The sequence below is a fragment of the Gymnoscopelus microlampas genome (genome assembly GCF_963454915.1).
Source record: "Gymnoscopelus microlampas genome assembly, chromosome: 17".
Taxonomy (NCBI): Eukaryota; Metazoa; Chordata; class Actinopteri; order Myctophiformes; family Myctophidae; genus Gymnoscopelus; species Gymnoscopelus microlampas.
Genome location: NC_139954.1, coordinates 19,881,299 through 19,899,661, shown reverse-complemented (window position 1 = coordinate 19,899,661; position 18,363 = coordinate 19,881,299). Strand labels below are relative to the sequence as shown.

At 44.3% G+C, this 18,363-nt stretch overlaps 2 protein-coding genes across 2 annotated transcripts in view; one reads left to right on the top strand and one right to left on the bottom strand.

The window, feature by feature from the left end:
- LOC311064178 (protein ABHD13-like) overlaps positions 1-18,363 on the bottom strand; it is a 117,474-nt gene that overhangs the window by 23,132 nt on the left and 75,979 nt on the right. The gene's annotated exons all lie outside the window — the stretch shown is intronic.
- nalf1b (NALCN channel auxiliary factor 1b) overlaps positions 8,362-18,363 on the top strand; it is a gene marked incomplete at both ends in the record, with an annotated part of 86,115 nt that continues 76,113 nt past the window's right edge. Inside the window, one exon of the mRNA XM_084083979.1 lies at positions 8,362-9,087. Coding sequence (XP_083940105.1) covers positions 8,362-9,087 — 726 coding nt within the window. The remainder of the gene's footprint in view (positions 9,088-18,363) is intronic.

Sequence of the window (18,363 nt, the reverse complement as noted above, 5' to 3'; positions counted from 1 at the left end):
ACTCACTCACTCACTCACTCACTCACTCACTCACTCACTCACTCACTCACTCACTCACTCACTCACTCACTCACTCACTCACTCACTCACTCACACACACACACACACACACACACACACACACACACACACACACACACACACACACACACACACACACACACACACACACACACACACACACACACACACACACACACACACACACACACACACACACACACACACACACACACACACACACACACACTGGATATTAACCACTTTCAAACTGGACTCCCTCATTTGGGCTTGCCATTATAGGCATTATATAGGCAACAATTCTATTTTTGCTATTCATCGTACAACAAAGTATAGGTCTTATATAGTGTTTAAGGGCTTGTATGTATAATGCAATTCACTGCAATTTCATATGAACAAAAAGACCATTGTAGAATAATACAAATACTAGTCCAGTAGATTTAATGCCACATTAACAATTCAACATCACAGGGACAAAAAATGAGTTGAGAGCACAAACCTTTTCTTTTTTTCATTAACATCTGCAGCACTTTATGTGCATTTGAAACAATAAGAACAATGACTTTACTTCAGGACAGATTTATTACCCTCACAAAAACAAATCAAATTCCTTCCATCCCCTTATTGATATTCTATAGCTTTCCATAGCAGGTTAAGAGCTGTCTCTCCTGACAGGCACTTCCCCTTTGAAGGTGGAGTCAGTGGGGGTGCACACAGAGATCCAAATTGCATTGTGGGAATGGGAATGTATGTCGGGAAAGCATCAGAGATATGGGAATGGGTGGTTGTGCTGGCTGGAACTGGATACTAGTGAGAAGCTGGGGAGAGTTTCCTGGAATGGGAATGGGTTGAGCCAATCGATCGGTGGACGAACAACAGAAGGGGGATGCAGGGCTGACTGAATGAACGATGCTCACTAATCCCCTCATCTCTAACAGTTGTGGAACCCTCTCTGTTACACCGATCCTCACTTGCACATGCTCTTCATACACACACACACACACACACACACACACACACACACACACACACACACACACACAGAACACAAGCACACACGCATGCATGCGGGGCAACATTGGACACATACATGTTCAGCCCTGTCGTACCCACTTAACGCACGCACGCACGCACGCACGCACGCACGCACGCACGCACGCACACACACACACACACACACACACACACACACACACACACACACACACACACACACACACACACACACACACACACACACACACACACACACACGACAAAACACATCTTTAAAATCACATCCTGTATATGCATGAGCACACATACCATTTATGCTTCATATCAGAGTCTGTAATGATGGTAGATCATTCACGCTCCTGTGCAGTATATGAGCTATATTGTATTGCTTTTTAAACCAAATGTGGTGTTTTAGTATGCATTTCATACAGAAATTCCCATAACAGCCAGAAGGCAGATATACATTAGTAGGCAGCCATGAGTGCACAGGGGTCTGGTTTGCGGTGCACAGGGGAACCAGAATACAGATTGCTAGTGTGTCATCATTTTGGTGGTTAAATAAAGGATGCCAGATCTAAGTCTGTTTCAACCTTTTTTTTTTTATCTAGTGTACTTAAAGTACAAACATAAGCATTGGCAAACAGGCCTAAATTTTGCCATTGATAAAAGAAAATAATTTAGTTACAGTGCGGCGTGTTTGTAGATCTGATCTGCTATTTGTGCTATTTCTGAGATTTTGAGAATTCTTATGTGGTTAACATAATTTCTTCAATTGAACATATATCATACAGTGTTTTTCCCAAAAGGAAATGCATGTATTTAATTCTGTCTGACCAGAAGCAGGGATAAAACTTATTCCCACCACCCATAAAAATGAATGACCAGAGGGGGGATATCAAAAGCAGAGGCATGGATCCCCCATGCCCCCAGCAAATGGAATCCTAGATGTCATCACCACAGAGGTCTACTGGAGTGAGAAAGAGGATATTTCACAGCCTCCATGGGAGTGTCAGACCTTAGCTGACAGTACTGGGGAACTTTGAATGTATTACACATTATTACATGTGTCTTTAGCTTAAAATGAATGTTCTGTTACCATATTTGTTTAATGTGCCAAAAGTAATGTATATGCTCCTTTCGTTTCACTTTTACATTACGGTCACAAGACACCATCAAATGAAGCAAAGAAAAAGGACTTTTCATAATATTAAATGGAAGAGGGGAGGGTAAATGGACTAGAGGAGAATGCCATATTAGATTTAAAATGCTATATTAGCAGCCAGAATTTCAATGTCATGATAAAGCACAAAAAAACGTAGAAGTTCAAGCATGCTCTAATGGTGCAGAGTAAATACTTAGAACAACCAATGCTGCTTGACATAGTAACTGTAATAATATCACCCAGTTTGTAAAAGCAATATATTACTCATGAGTAATAATATCATACAATGCATTGCTTGTGTATGTTGATGAGACTGCCTCTTACTGCACGTAATTAGATACACTATTACTATGACTACAGGTGTGTTGTACAATGGGCAGTGTGCAATGTGTTGGTTGGTGTCAGTCTGTGCTTGTACTGTTAGCACAAAGTAATTTTGTAATTTGTATTTGTGTGTCCAAGACAAAGTTCCTAGGGAATATTATTGTCTTGTCTTGTCTTGTCTTGTCTTGACCCTAAATCACACTTTTACACTGTCACTCCCTTACATCTACTATGGACAGCACATCAAGGTCTGAGGGCGGTGGCCTCAGTAGCCAATCAGAGAGGCTGCTGTCAAGCCTGACTCCACCTCCCATTTTCTTCCCTTCTTAGCCTTCTGAGGCTATGGCAATGATAGTACAGAGTGGGAAGGAGTAGGATTGATAGAGAGAGAGAGAGAGAGAGAGAGAGAGAGAGAGAGAGAGAGAGAGAGAGAGAGAGAGAGAGACTGATATAGAGAGCGAGATGGAGGGAGAGGTTCAGCTGAGTGGGAGAGGAGAGAAAGAGACAAAGAGAGGCAGAGAGAGAAAGGAAAGACATGCTAACAGGTCAGCATATGGAAGCAATAGAGAAAATCAAGCTGAGCTACATAAAGTGAGTGTGGAGAAGGGAGACGGCGTGTTGTGCAGAAAAACAACATAAGTAAATAATGACAGAGGTCTATGTCCAGTCCACACTGATACAGTTGTGTAGGAGGTGTACAGGTTGTGGACTCAACAGAAACTGGCAAATGGCCTTACATGCAGTTGAGTCCCCCCACCCACACCCTCTGCAGATTTGGCCGAGTCAAGCCACCTCCCTTTCTCGCCCCTTTGGTACCCTCCATAGTGAAGAGAGAGACATGCCAAGCTGAGCAGGTGGTGTGCATGGGGATGAAAAAATGTAAATGACATGGCAACCTGATGAAACTCTCTGACAAAACTCTCAGAGTATGTGGGCTATTTAATAACGTTTGTCATTTGCATGATTTAATTAATTAAGTAAATGAATCCAATACTCCATATGAAAACTAGTTGCTGGATTGCCCTGGCATTTGCTGTGCGCCTTCATGCTCCCCAGAAGCTGAACCTTACTGATTTTGGTGACCCCATTGCCTTTTCTCTAGCACTATAGGTCTAAATCTCCACTCTCACAAAATATATCTCAAACTCTAATGGGCAGGTTCCCATGAAACTTTGCTTAAACCTTTAATGTGTTAAAAGTTTAACTTAACCATTTGAGGTGGTCCCATGACCTTTCCTCTAGTGCCGCCCTTCTTTTTTTCTTTTTACACTTTTATCCCTGCAAGAGAGTGCATGGCTCTAAGGATGGCAATGTCTGTGAATTCAAACCACTTTGGTTTTGGGCGTAAAGAGCAGTGTGGCCTCAGGGGCCGATAATGGGGCTTTTAGACTCTGAGTCTTGTCAATGAAGTTTAAAAAGCCAAAGAACTTCCCAGTTGATTGCATTTGATGTGCTTTTAATAATATAACATTTTGACATACCGTAGATGGTTGATAGACTATTGAAGGAAAGTCTGCGTGACACAAATAGTTTCAGCTCCTTTTAACAAGCCAGACAGTACAAAGAAAAAAACAAAACAAGATTATTGTTATTGAATGGCATACCCATTGTCTACAATCAGAGATTCAAAAACCTAAAATAGAAAAAGAGGGTAATGCCCTCGCCAGCGGGAATTACCTTTGATTTCAAAAGAGCTTTTCTGTACAATAAGATATTAATCAATCCTGCGCACACATGCACAGAGAAACCTATTTTCAGACACACGCAGTCACACACACAGTCACACACACACACACACACACGCACACGCACACACACGCACACACACACACACACACACACACACACACACACACACACACACACACACACACACACACACACATGGATGGATGGATGGATGGCGGATGAGTCATGTCGATAGGACCTTACTGATACTGTGATGGCTCCAGATTGGAAGGCCAGAAATCTGCATTCACCTCACAGGCCATGGAATACTATTTCTGTCCGTCTCTATCTTTCTCTGCCTCTCTCTCTCTCTTTGTCTTTCCCGCAAACAAACACTTTGCCTCTGATCTCTCTCTCTCTGTCTCTCTCTGTCTCTCTCTCTCTCTCTCTCTCTCTCTCTCTCATATATTCTCACAGAAGCACACAAACACACACAAACACAAAAATATCAGGTGGGAAATTGACGGGTGTGGCATGACACAGACAATCCCACAGTGTGCTAGACTCATGTTACTGATTGGCCACCTTCCAGGTGCCTCAAATCAGGCGTCCGGCATTGTCCAATCATATTGCAGATCTGGAAAGGTGGCAATCTTTGTCTGGTCCACATATGTCCACATACCAGTTCCAACAGAGCAACAGAGGCAGGCACACAAAGAACCCATACTTGCACATCAGCAAGCATGCACGTGCACACGCACGCACGCACGCACGCACGCACGCACGCACGCACGCACGTACGCACGCACGCACGCACGCACAGACACACACACACACACACACACACACACACACACACACACACACACACACACACACACACACACACACACACACACACACACACACACACACACAGTGAAAATGGAAAGGCGAGTGAAGAGAGAAAGTCAGTGTAAATGTGAGCGACGTACATGGTAAATGCAGACTAGACAATCACAACAGAAGTAGGACATCTATCCCTCAGCGGCATGATCACAGCATCCGGCGGTGACATAATATGTGAGGGCAATGAGTGATGAGCGGACCAGCGCCCCTAGCAACCACACAACAGATGTTCACCATAACACAGTGGTTCTCAGCCTTTCCTGGATTAGGGAATATCACAATGAAAACTCATCCTCATTCATTCTAAAGAAATATTACCAGGACATACATTTTTTTAATATTAATGTTATATTATCAATACAATCTTAGTGTTTTGCCAATTATTTGGGGGCGTCACTTGCAATACCGTCATGGCCCACAGATTGAGAATCACTGCGATAGCAGCATCTTTTTTAGGCCACCAGAGAGTATGGTCCTATCAAACTACCACCTGCTGAAGTTTTGGTTGCCATGGCGATTAGAGGTGAAACCAGGGTGATCATCTGTCGATCCAAGGTGACAAAGACGTAAAGTCAATTGATTATTTTATTTTTTTCTGAGGGAGAGTTGGCTTTTGCTCAGTGACAAAACAAGAAGAAAGTGATTATGTTTACTTCAGGTGAAACTCCTGCATTAGTGTGTGTGTGTGTGTGTGTGGGGGGGGGGGGGGGACATTGTGAGTTTGTCAATTTTTTTGAGAAGAGATTTGGTGTACTTAGCTAGATGGAAGAAAGCGGTCAGTTGTTGTACCTCAAGTACGGTTCTCTTCTAAGACTAGAGGGTTTAAATGTTTTTAATAATAATAATAATAATAATAATAATAATAATAATAATAATAATAACAACTTGTATTTATTAACAATGTAATGTATTCATTTATATAGCGCCTTTCAAGAGACCGAAGGATGCTTTAGCTGTAGACACTGTGCCCCTGTCTTATTATGTGTTTTGAATAAATGCCTATGGGTTGATTACATTTCTGTAATTATCATGTAATTACAATTATGTAAATCAACTAAGGGTTGATTTCAATTATTTAAAAAAATCTCTGAGGGAGAGTTTGAATTTGTTCAGGGACAAAGCAACGAAAAAGTGATATGTCTGCTTCTTCCACACACGTGATATAGTGTGTCAGCCTTATAATGTGTTTTCTTTTTAAACATGCCTATCGGTTGATTACACTATACTCTGCTCTGGTTTAACCACTTAATCCAGCTTGATTCTTAGTGAAACAGACCTGGGTTACAACTGTATTGATACACTGGTCCACTCTTCACCAAATCTCTTCACCAACAACAGCATATATCTAAGGTCACAACTGTATCTGCTATGTTTGGTGAGCAAACCCCTATAGGGATGCAAGGGTTCAAGTGGTTAAGCTTGACAACTTGGCATTCAATAACTGTGTGGGTGTTGGCGGGGAAAGAAGTATAGGTCTGGTGCTTTTGTTGATTTCCAGAAAGCATAGTGAATTGATCTATAAATAATTTACATTAAGTACAGTATGGTAACTAGTATTGGTCATTTGTATGTATCTCTGACAGGGCACAGTGCCTAGGATGATCTTATATTATCACTTTTCTCTCCACAACACATTGTGTAACAGCTTGAATATGAGCCTTCCCCCCGGTCTTAATCACAAATTAATCAGGTAATAATCTCTTGTCTTATCCATGTCCATTAACATTAAGTAGTTTAGCATTCACTCATCCCGTTGGTAGCACTCCAAGCCATTTACACCGACAAAGATTAAGCAGCTGTAAAGACGTGGATAAATAATACTGTAATTTACTCTCAACAGCTAATATACCCCCCTCCCTCTCTCTCTCTCTCACACACACGCACGCACGCACGCACGCGCGCACACACACACACACACACACACACACACACACACACACACACACACACACACACACACACACACACACACACACACACACACACACACACACACACACACACACACACTGACTCTCTCATTCACACTCATGCACGCACCGAAGGACACAATAGAATTAATGTCACCGTTCTCTACGAGGGTGAGAAATAGCGCTCAGCAATTATGCACAAATCTCATAGCCTATACCTTCCACGCGTGTTTGGCAGCTGTTTTCCTGCACTTAACAACCCTATGTTTTGCAGCCGTTGTCATGCCTGCATAACTAGCCTCTTTAGCCTACATCTTGGATTCAGAATAAATCCCACATGCTGAAGAAAACGTGATTTCATCACAGTTGTGCTGTGCTGGTCCCGTGGTGTCCATCTGAATTAAAGTCTCGGTGAACATAAACCACTGTTTGCGCATTCATTATTACGCTATGCCCAAATATATATTTAGCCGTCATGCAGCCCAGCACATTTCATTCATATCATCTTAATTTGGCCTCAAAGAGAATGACAAAGACAATAATGTCTTCGCTACACTATCATTGGCATTCTTGTGAATGGGCTCGCGGAGGCTATGCACCAAAAGGAAGATGTCGCCAGTAGGCTATCAAAAGTGTGTGCTTATAAATGCCTCACTGTGATAGTATAATTTTAGACTTGATACCGTGGAACAGAGTGGACAAGCATAATGACATTAGCTTCATGTGCCTGACTGACTGCCTGCGTGCGTGCGCGCGCGCGTGTGTGTGTGTATGTGTGTGTGTGTGTAGGTAATAAGCTGCTTCGCCACTGCGCAACCGATGGAGCTATCGCAGCGATGGAGATGACGCAAACAGACCCAGCTCCCCGAAAAAGTGTTTCAAGCCGAACATGGCGGCAACTTAACAGAGGTCCAAGATGACAATTGCTAACGGGAGAAAGGAAACAAGGCATCCTGCCCAGACACGGACCAGAAATCACAGCAGGGTTCCTGCACTGACAGGGTTTGTGGCTGTTCTTTAGCTGAATCCGCAAAGCGACGGGCGACGGCGGCACCCAGGCAGCATCAGCACCGAGAGGCTCGCAACAGCTGGTCTCAACAAACCCGGGAGAAACGGAGACGCGGCGGGGCGCTAGGCATGCGGTCAAAAAGAACGCGGTTTCCACCCGGAGAGCCATGGAGAACCGGGATGCGGCAGCAGCGAGAGGCTTAATCTGTGCGGGTGCGTTAATTGGATCGGAATAGCACCGACTGCCGTGGGCGCGAGCTAGGAGCGCCCTGGACCGGCGGAGGCACGGCACCCCACTGTTAGAGAAATAACCCCCAAGTCAATGAGTATTGTGGCAGAGGAGCCCCCGCGGCGGAGTCGGCCAGGGCTGCGCTTTCCTAAAATATGACCAGGGGTGCTTGGATGCGTCTGCAGCAAGATGACAGCTTGAAATTCTGGTTTGCACCCCGAGAGAACGAGAAGCCATTCACCGAGTCAGAGCGGGCACAGAGATGGCGACTGTCGCTGGCCTCTCTGCTGTTTATCACTGTCCTACTCTCTGATCATTTGTGGTTCTGCGCCGAGGCAAAATTGACGCGAACCCGAGACAAACGGTCGGACGAGGGGCTTGCGATTACGGACATGGGCGAGTATTCAAACTCCCTCCACCAACATATCCCATCACCTGACCCCCGCCGGCTCGCCAGAGAGCAAGATATTATTTTTCTAGGGAATTCTACCAAACTGTGGCGAATGGACACCTGTCACCCCGACAGCCTGTCCAAAGACTGCTTTACTTTCACGGACGCAGAGACCGTGTGCTCCATGGGCCTCTCCGGTGGAGGGGGCGATGGGACGCAGTTGGCGTACGTGAATCTGAGCGATTTGTATCTTTCTTTTTGTAATTCCTACTCACTTTTGGATTTGTTTTACGGGTTTAGGAGTCTTGACGTCATAAACTGCACCCTGGATATGGCTTCGGGGGTTGATCAGCAGGGGTGCATCAAGTGCGTTCGGGCTTATCAGATTCTTGACCTGCGAGCAGAGGAGGATTACCGGGAGTTTGAACTGATGGTTCACAAATACGAGGTGGATGCATATTCGGTTAGGACATGCATGGAGGAATGTAAGGTAGGATCACACTCACTCACTCACTCACTCACTCACTCACACACTCACACACTCACACACACACACACACACACACACACACACACACACACACACACACACACACACACACACACACACACACACACACGAGGGTGTGTGGATTCACAGTCGTCATGGCAACCGATAGGCCTATCTGTCATGATGGAGGTATATTTTAAGGGGCAAGAGTTCATCACACTTCAGGTAGTACACCTTAGTGCTTACATGGCCTAGTTTGCATACACCATGGCATCAATTACTCTTTCATAACGCAGTGTGTGTGTGTGTGTGTGTGTGTGTGTGTGTGTGTGTGTGTGTGTGTGTGTGTGTGTGTGTGTGTGTGTGTGTGTGTGTGTGTGTGTGTGTGAGCATGCGTGCACGTGCGTGCGCGCGCGTGAGTGTGAGTGCGAGTGCAGTGTGAGGCTTTAAGAGTATGGGCTCGTCAAATTGAATCGTCCTACTGCCCTGTGGATGTCCAGACCAGGCTTGTATTCATAACAGAGGCATACAGCGTGTAGGCCTACTATAACCTTAGGTGATAGCATTCCAATAACGCTAATAGCATGCCCGTGATTTCTGTACCTAATCCGCCAAGAAGCTTTGCATTGTTCCTGGCTCGCCTGTTGTTCCATAACATACCATAGTCTGTACCGCAGACTGCAAATCATAATATAGAGATAACTACAGGCTTTGGCGCAAGCCAACAGCTGTCGGTATTCTGACACAAATTGTGCAAATTGCAAGCTTTTCATGACGTCACTACATTCACAGGCCTACATTCAGTAAACACACAAACATAAACACACACACACACACACACATAGCGCAACAGTGTTCATTGCTTTTACAGAGCCCAAAGGTGGCTGAATGAACAAATAAAAAGCACAAACGTAATATTAAGCAGAGACATTGGTTCAAACGAGGCCTTCCCTCTCTGCTCAGTAGGTATACCCACATTTCAGAACCATGGACAGCACCAGTGTGCTGAAACCATGGCAGGCCTTAGCTACCCACATGTCAGAACCATGGACAGCGCCATGATGTTGAAACCAGGCCATAGGACAGGATGGCATATTGTTCCACTGAATATTTTTTCTTTTAACCCCACTATAATGGAGTTAATATTAAAAAATCACACCCAGTGTGAAGTGGGCGGTGTGTGGTCATCACAACATGACTCACTTTAAAAAAAGGATAAATGACTTTTTTTAAAGTCCATACTGCTATTCATAGGGCTGCCCATGTGTCGTGTGTTTCGCTAGCCAATCACAGTCCTGAATTTGCAAAGTCAGCCAATCACATTACAGTTAGTGGTGATGACACTAGCTGTAATGTGATTGGCTGACTTTGCAAAAGTATCGATTTGCATTAACAATGGAAGGGTTAGGGGGTATACAAATCTTTTGGTCGGTGTCCAAAACTCACTTAGGGGGCGGCTACACCGCCCCAAAAATGACATTCTATGTTGTGTAGGTTAAGGTGAGCAGGGGTATTTACTGGTCATATCAACATGACATATAAGGTTGATAAGTTACAAATAAAACACTACAGTGAAATTCAGGATTAAAGAGTCCAAAGAAGCATACAATTTAGACAAGACAATGATAACTGAAAACCTCAACACCGACACCAACCCTTTCATGGCGATTGATAGAACAAAATCATAACCAATTATTACTATTTATAGGCTTGTCTATCCTTGAATGACAAAACATTAACACTTTTTTAACATTGTGTTTATTGGGTTTTTACAGCAGAAAAACATAGTCATACATACCATTAACATTTATGGAAACCCCATCCCCCCACCCTCAACCCCAAACACTCAGAGGAGAAAACACACACAACCTTAGCACTTTTAATGCCATACCCTCCATGAGAGATGCTGAGCGAACTACGATAAAGGCAATTTTGTCATCTTTCACTACAATAACATCATAGAACACAGGACATCGAAATAGAATTCACCATAAAGATGACATGTACTACCTAGAAGCCACTGTCAAAGAAGTCTCATGGTGATTCTAGCAAACAAAAAATACGGATGCGCCATTACAACAGAACAGTGCGGTGATAAGGATGAGAGCATGATGGCACTGACCTTGACCAGGAGCAAATATGGACCCGCTGATCCACATTCAGGAAGAAGCTTAATGGAATCTATGGATATGGTTTAGGATGGACTTGGACATGGGCATGTGTCACCCACAGCTGAAACATGCACAACAGTCCTGCATTCCCCGTTTGTTTGTACATTCGCACAGTTGGGAGGTTGCCCATGCATTTTGAATATGCAATGATGTAAGTGTATCTACACATACTCATGTGTGTTTCCTCTCATCCATTTACATCCGATCCTCCTCATGCCTACCTAATCAGCACTGTACACGTGCACACCTACTCCCTGCTAATGTAATAAGGGCCAGCAGTGGGCTACAGCAGATTTTTAGCCCCTTTAGCCCAATCAGAATTGCTAATCTGCCTCAGCGTTAGTGTGACCTTTTTGCAAAAAGCACAAGTACTTCAGGCCTTGAATCCCAAGCCGTCACTCCTCTGAGTATCGCTCTGCTGGAGGCAGAGTGAAGGTAACAAGATGAGAAGAGAGGAAGGGAAGGCGAGGGAAGGTATAATGGAGTTATGTGTGGCAGGATTAATGCACGGGTGTTAGGAAGAGGTGGAAGAGAAAAGAGCAGAGCCTAAGGGGTAAGGATGGATCGAGGAAGTGAGGTGATGTAGGGTGGATGGCGGAGGGTGACAGTGAGCTGACGGGCCTGTACTGTGTTGGTGCTTCAATATGTGCCACTGTGTACGCATTGAGACGATTAGCTGAGCTTGTATACACATACACAAATGTATTCTTTATTTTTACACAGATATGCAGTATACAATGGACTGGCATATAAGGTATTTTGCTCCCTCAAGCCTGAACACTTGAACTCCATGTTGATCTGTTCTGTAACAATTGTTTCTGGTTTTGATGGTTCTGGTTTGAACTGATGAAGAGCCATAACTGTGGATTGCAATGTTGTTAGGTGTTCATTTGTACTTACTGTACAATGTCAGAGTTAAATTAACACTCATGATTTGACTGTGTACTGTCATGCACTTTACCTACTGTTTAGGCTCTGTGCAACTCCCGGTTTCCTAAAATTGGCATACATGCTTCCAGTTCCAGTTCAGCAGAGCTTTGCTTGTTTGGTGTGGAAGCAGATGAGTTCATGGTTAAAATCTGCTGCCATGTCAAATCAAGCGACTGTCTCTGTCTCTCACACTCACACTCACACTCACACTCACTCACTCACTCACACACTCACACACACACACACACACACACACACACACACACACACACACACACACACACACACACACACACACACACACACACACACACACACACACACACACACACACGTGATTCGGTATCATGCTCATGTGTGATCTTTACAACCTTTGATCTCCATTCGATCGTCAATGTTTCACGCACGTACAACGTGTGACACTCGCACGTGCTCACGCACACGCAAAAACGCGCGCACACACACACACACACACACACACACCCCCCAAACACTCAGAGGAGAAAACACACACAACCTTAGCACTTTTAATGCCATACCCTCCATGAGAGATGCTGAGCGAACTACGATAAAGGAAATTTTGTCATCTTTCACTACAATAACATCATAAAACACAGGACATCGAAATAGAATTCACCATAAAGATGACATGTACTACCTAGACGCCACTGTCACAGAGGTCTCATGGTGATTCTAGCAAACAAAAAATACGGATGCGCCATTACAACAGAACAGTGCAGTAAGGTATTTTGCTCCGTCAAGCCTGAACACTTGAACTCCATGTTGATCTGTTCTGTAACAATTGGTTCTGGTTTGAACTGATGAAGAGCCATAACTGTAGATTGCAATGTTGTTAGGTGTTCATTTGTACTTACTGTACAATGTCAGAGTTAAATTAACACTCATGATTTGACTGTGTACTGTCACGCACTTTACCTAGTGTTTAGGCTCTGTGCAACTCCCGGTTTCCTAAAATTGGCATACATGCTTCCAGTTCCAGTTCAGCAGAGCTTTGCTTGTTTGGTGTGGCAGCAGATGAGTTAAAAAAAAATCTGCTGCCATGTCAAATCAAGTGACTGTCTCTGTCTCTCTCTCTCATACACACACACACACACACACACACACACACACACACACACACACACACACACACACACACACACACACACACACACACACACACACACACACACACACACACACACACACACACACACACACGTGATTCGGTATCATGCTCATGTGTGATCTTTACAACCTTTGATCTCCATTCGATCGTCAATGTTTCACGCACGTACAACGTGTGACACTTGCACGTGCGCACGCACACGCAAAAACGTGCGCACGCACACACACACACACACACACACACACACACACACACACACACACACACACACACACACACACACACACACACAGAGCCCCATGTGCAGTGTTTCCTGCAGGTCCAGACCTGGCTGTCTCTTCCGGTGTAATTTAATTTGCACTCCCATAATTCTCTGCCCCTCTGGTGTCTGTGTCTCGGGGGCTCTGTCTGTCTCAACATGTTGATCTTCTCTCCTCTTTTACCTCTCTCTCTCTCTCTCTCTCACCCTGTTTCCTGTTTCAGAGCTGAGGGGATGAGCCCATGTGTGAGGAGTCTCTCTCTCTCTCTCTCTCTCTCTCTCTCTCTCTCACCCTGTTTCCTGTTTCAGAGCTGAGGGGATGAGCCCATGTGTGAGGAGTCTCTCTCTCTCTCTCTCTCTCTCTCTCCCCCTCTTAACCCTCCTTATCGCCTTCCATCAGGGGCCTTGGCTACCCTCTCTCCAACTCTATCTGCCTATCTTTCGTTCTACTCTGTCTTTATGTCTGTCTGTCTCTCGGAATTCTGCGGTTGTTGAGCTCTCTCCAGAGTGTTACTGATCTCGGGCCAGGTCCTTTTCTTCTCTTCAATTACCATCTTGTCCACACAGGTAGGGCCCACTGCTGTGTCATGAGTCACTGTTTTCTGTAGAGTGACTCCCAGTATTACCTGGGTATCGTGTAGCCTACTGTACACAATGTGGAGGCTAACGAGAAGCAGCTGCATGGAGCAAGATGTTCATTGCTGGCCACCTCTGTGTACTGGCCCAATCACATCTATCATTCACTCATTATTCACATTCCCAAATACACACCTTTGCGCTCTCTCTCTCTCTCTCTCTCTCTCTCTCTCTCTCTCTCTCTCTCTCTCTCTCTCTCTCTCTCTCTCTCTCTCTCTCTCTCTCTCTCTCTCTCTCTCTCTCTCTCTCTCTCTCTCTCTCTCTCTCTCTCTCTCTCTCTCTCTCTCTCTCTCTGTGTTTCAGAGCTACGCTGATTTTCTCTCTATCTCTCTCTCTGTGTTTCAGAGCTACGCTGATTTGAGTGTTTTAGATACAATAGATAGAGTATTTTATTGGCATCAATTTAAAAGCAAAACAATGCACGTTAAAAGCCCCAACATGGATCAAGTCACAGAAAAAACAAAGCTTGTTTCCCTTGTGGAAAAAGAACAGCAAACAAAAGAAACTAAAAACATAAATGCTTGACACAATTATAACTAGACTTTGTCTCCCTTATAAAAGAGACCTTGCATTTCCATGGAACTTACTGGGTAAATAAATGAGGAAAGAAAAACGATACAAACCGAGCTGTCATTTTCAATATACTTGTATGTATGTCTAGTATTTACAGCATGTCTAGCATGTGTATATGCAAGATGTACTAACAAAACACAAATGCATTTAGCAAAACCCGAAACAAATACGCCTTCTCCACAGTGAGACACTGAGATGTTTGTTCCCCAGGTTGTAGCTGTGCATTCATGGACAGAAGGATTTGACACAGCATGTACTTCCCGCAATCAACACGTACAGCAGAGCTCTGTAAATGCTGCACTTTTCTCTCTCTTCCTCTCTCTAACTCTATCTCTCTCTCCATCTCCCTCTCTCTCTCTGAAATTCAATTAGGCTTCTGTTGGTTCTCTCCCCAGCTCAAACAGACACAGGGAAACTCCCCTTCATATGAGGTGCCAGTGTTTGTTTCTCTGCAGGCAACCGATAAGGAAATGTGTCTCCTGGATGCGAGGGCAAAAGCACTCCCATGGAAACGACTCCATGGGGCCCTACAGTGAGACTCTGTAGCAGGCTAGTTCCTTCCCTTGCCTTGCCGTGCCTTGGATGCATCCACTCCCATGATTCCTCTCTGTTAATGCCATGCCCTGCCATTCCCCCCTCCCCCCTTCCTAACTCCTACATTCTGGTACTCTATGAATTAGCCCTGCTTTCCGTTAGCCGGGTATTGTGTGGAGGTCTTCTGTGCTTCGGCTGCATAGTTACTTGCAGTATGTGTGATAAAGAGAAATATGTGAGAGGAGCTCGTTGTGGCTGTGTGTGAGTGTCCGTGCGAGCATGCATTTGGAGGCTAACGAGAAGCAGCTGCATGGAGCAAGCTGTTCATTGCAGGCCACCTCTGTATACTGGCCCAATCACATCTATCATTCACACATTCAATACATTATTCACATTCCCAAATACACACCCTTGTGTTCTCTCTCTCAGTTTCAGAGCTACGCTCATTTGAGTGTTTTGACTGTGTGTGTGTGTGTGTGTGTGCGCGCACACGCGTGTGAGAGAGAGAGAGATGAGCCTTGCAGTTCAATGAGTTAGGACACTCTTTGCAGTTGCTGTGTCAGCTCCAAGTTTCTATTCTCGACCAATACTCAATTCACCAATAGAGAGCCCCATTTAAAGTTTGTATTGCTCATTGCTTGCTGCTGCCTTGCTATTGTCTGTGCGGCTGCTGCTTCTAAAATTGCTGCTCACCCTCCTCCACCCCAGTTACCACCTGTTTTACTTTTATGTGTTTTGTATGTTTTATGTTATTTGGAAGGGCCCTATTTGGTAGGGGAGATGTAGCGTGCTCCCACAGAATATCTAAAAGCAGATCTATTCATCGCCAAACCAAATAAATGTGTTGCTCATTTTATATTATAATATTTTAATTCAGTTAAGTTCATAAGTTGTCCTGACGGAAGAGTTACATCTGATTTACTGTGAGTGAGGAGAGCATATATAGACCATATAGAAATGGCTGCTTTATGAACGTTCATGGAACGTAGGACACATTACATCTAATTATCATGCATTCGGATGTTTAATTCAGTGTTAGTTGCTGTCGGTCGAGAGCTCACGTCCCTCTTTTTTTAAGATAGCTGATTGGTACGTTGCTGTGGGAACACACATGGAGTTCCCAGTCATTCCAGTGCTCTGACCGATGGTAGCTGGCATTCTAGTTTTTGAGACACTTAAAGTGATTGCTATGCTTGCCATTGTGGTCACGTTTAATGCTGCCGACACACGTTGTATTGTTGCTCAAAAATGACTTTTAGCCTGTCTGATAAATGAAGAAGAGGAGGAAGATGGGATGGAATGAAGAGTGAAGACTAGAATAAAAAGAGGGCGGTTGAATTATACTTACAGTTTACAGTTTAGGCATTTAGCAGATGCTCTTAATCCAGAGCGATTTACAGTAAGCAAGGACACAAGATAATACATCATAATACATCAATAATACAAACTCATAGAAATAGTAATCTAATAATAAAGTAATACATAAGTAAACCAATAATCTAATAATAACTAATACATACGTAAACCAAGAACCTATCATATCAGCCTACATTGAAACTATACACACTATAGGATGCCAGGTCAACAATGACCTAGCATCTGTCTACATAACATGCTATCTAAGTTACATTTTAGCCTTTGCATAATCCGGCAAGATCGTCAAGGCTAGGGCAAGTGCTATGGGCTGAGGTGGAGTCTGAAGAGGTGAGTCTTCAGATTACGGCAGAAGATTGGGAGTGAGTCTGCAGTTCCAATTGCAACGGGGAGTTCATTCCATAGTTTGGGAGCCAGAAGGGAGAAGAGTATCGCGGTGGGATGTTGTGTTATCTGCTATTTTGGGTGCTCGACACCCATGCACAATCAAGTATGAATCAGGCATACAGTAATACAAACAGAGGGAGATCGCGACACCTGAGATATGTGCTTATTGCCATGGCTCTAATCAGCTCATTATCGTGGGCCATGGCTGGCTGTGACATAATGTACAGTGTGCTTTGTGCTATTCATTTCCTGTCCATGACAACCAACAGGGTCTTTTTCCTTTGTGCCGAGAGGCTGCCTGAGTAATTTACCCCTATTACATAACCACGACCTGTGACCTGCATTGTAAATTTAAAAAAAGGAACGAAGGAGAGCCCTCTTTAAATGGGATGAGTCATCTGTTGCTAATTGTGTCCATTCAACCACAACGGTTGTGTGGAAAACATTTGAGGCAGAGGTATAGTGTGTCTATGTAGATGAAAGCCCACAGCATTATTAAGCCCTCTTAGTAATGCCAGCTGTAAAGTGTACAGTGTGTACTAACATTGTAGCTGTGGAATACAACATTATTTAGAATAGAATAGAATAGAATAGAAGGAGAACTTCTAGAAGGAGGGCGAGAGGGAGAGAGAAAGAGGAGAGAGAGAGAGAGAGAGAGAGAGAGAGAGAGAGAGAGAGAGAGAGAGAGAGAGAGAGAGAGAGAGAAAGAGAAAGAGAAAGAGAGAGAGAGAGAGAGAGAGAGAGAAAGAGACAGACAGACAGACAGACAGACAGACAGACAGACAGACAGACAGACAGACAGACAAAAGGCACAGTCACAGTTCCCAGACTCTGGTGACATTCTCACATTACTGAGTCAGTCACCATCAGCTGCTCACACCATGGCCTGATTCAGAGAGCACAAGGATGTGCACACAACACTAGCCAACGAACAGTGGCACACACACACACACACACACACACACACACACACACACACACACACACACACACACACACACACACGAACACAGCCACATGTGCATGCATACACCATGCATCATGGGAAAGGGGAATGGAAAGAATGAATGACTTGCATGGCAATACAGAGCAGTGTCAGCTGACTTACTCGCCAGGTTTAACACAAAACAATTCATTTGAGCACCTGCACCTGTCTAATCCTGTCCGTTTTAATCATGCAAGTGTGTGTGTGTGTGTGTGTGTGTGTGTGTGTGTGTGTGTGTGTGTGTGTGTGTGTGTGTGTATTTATGGTGAGATGGTGTGTGTACGCTACCGTGTTTGAC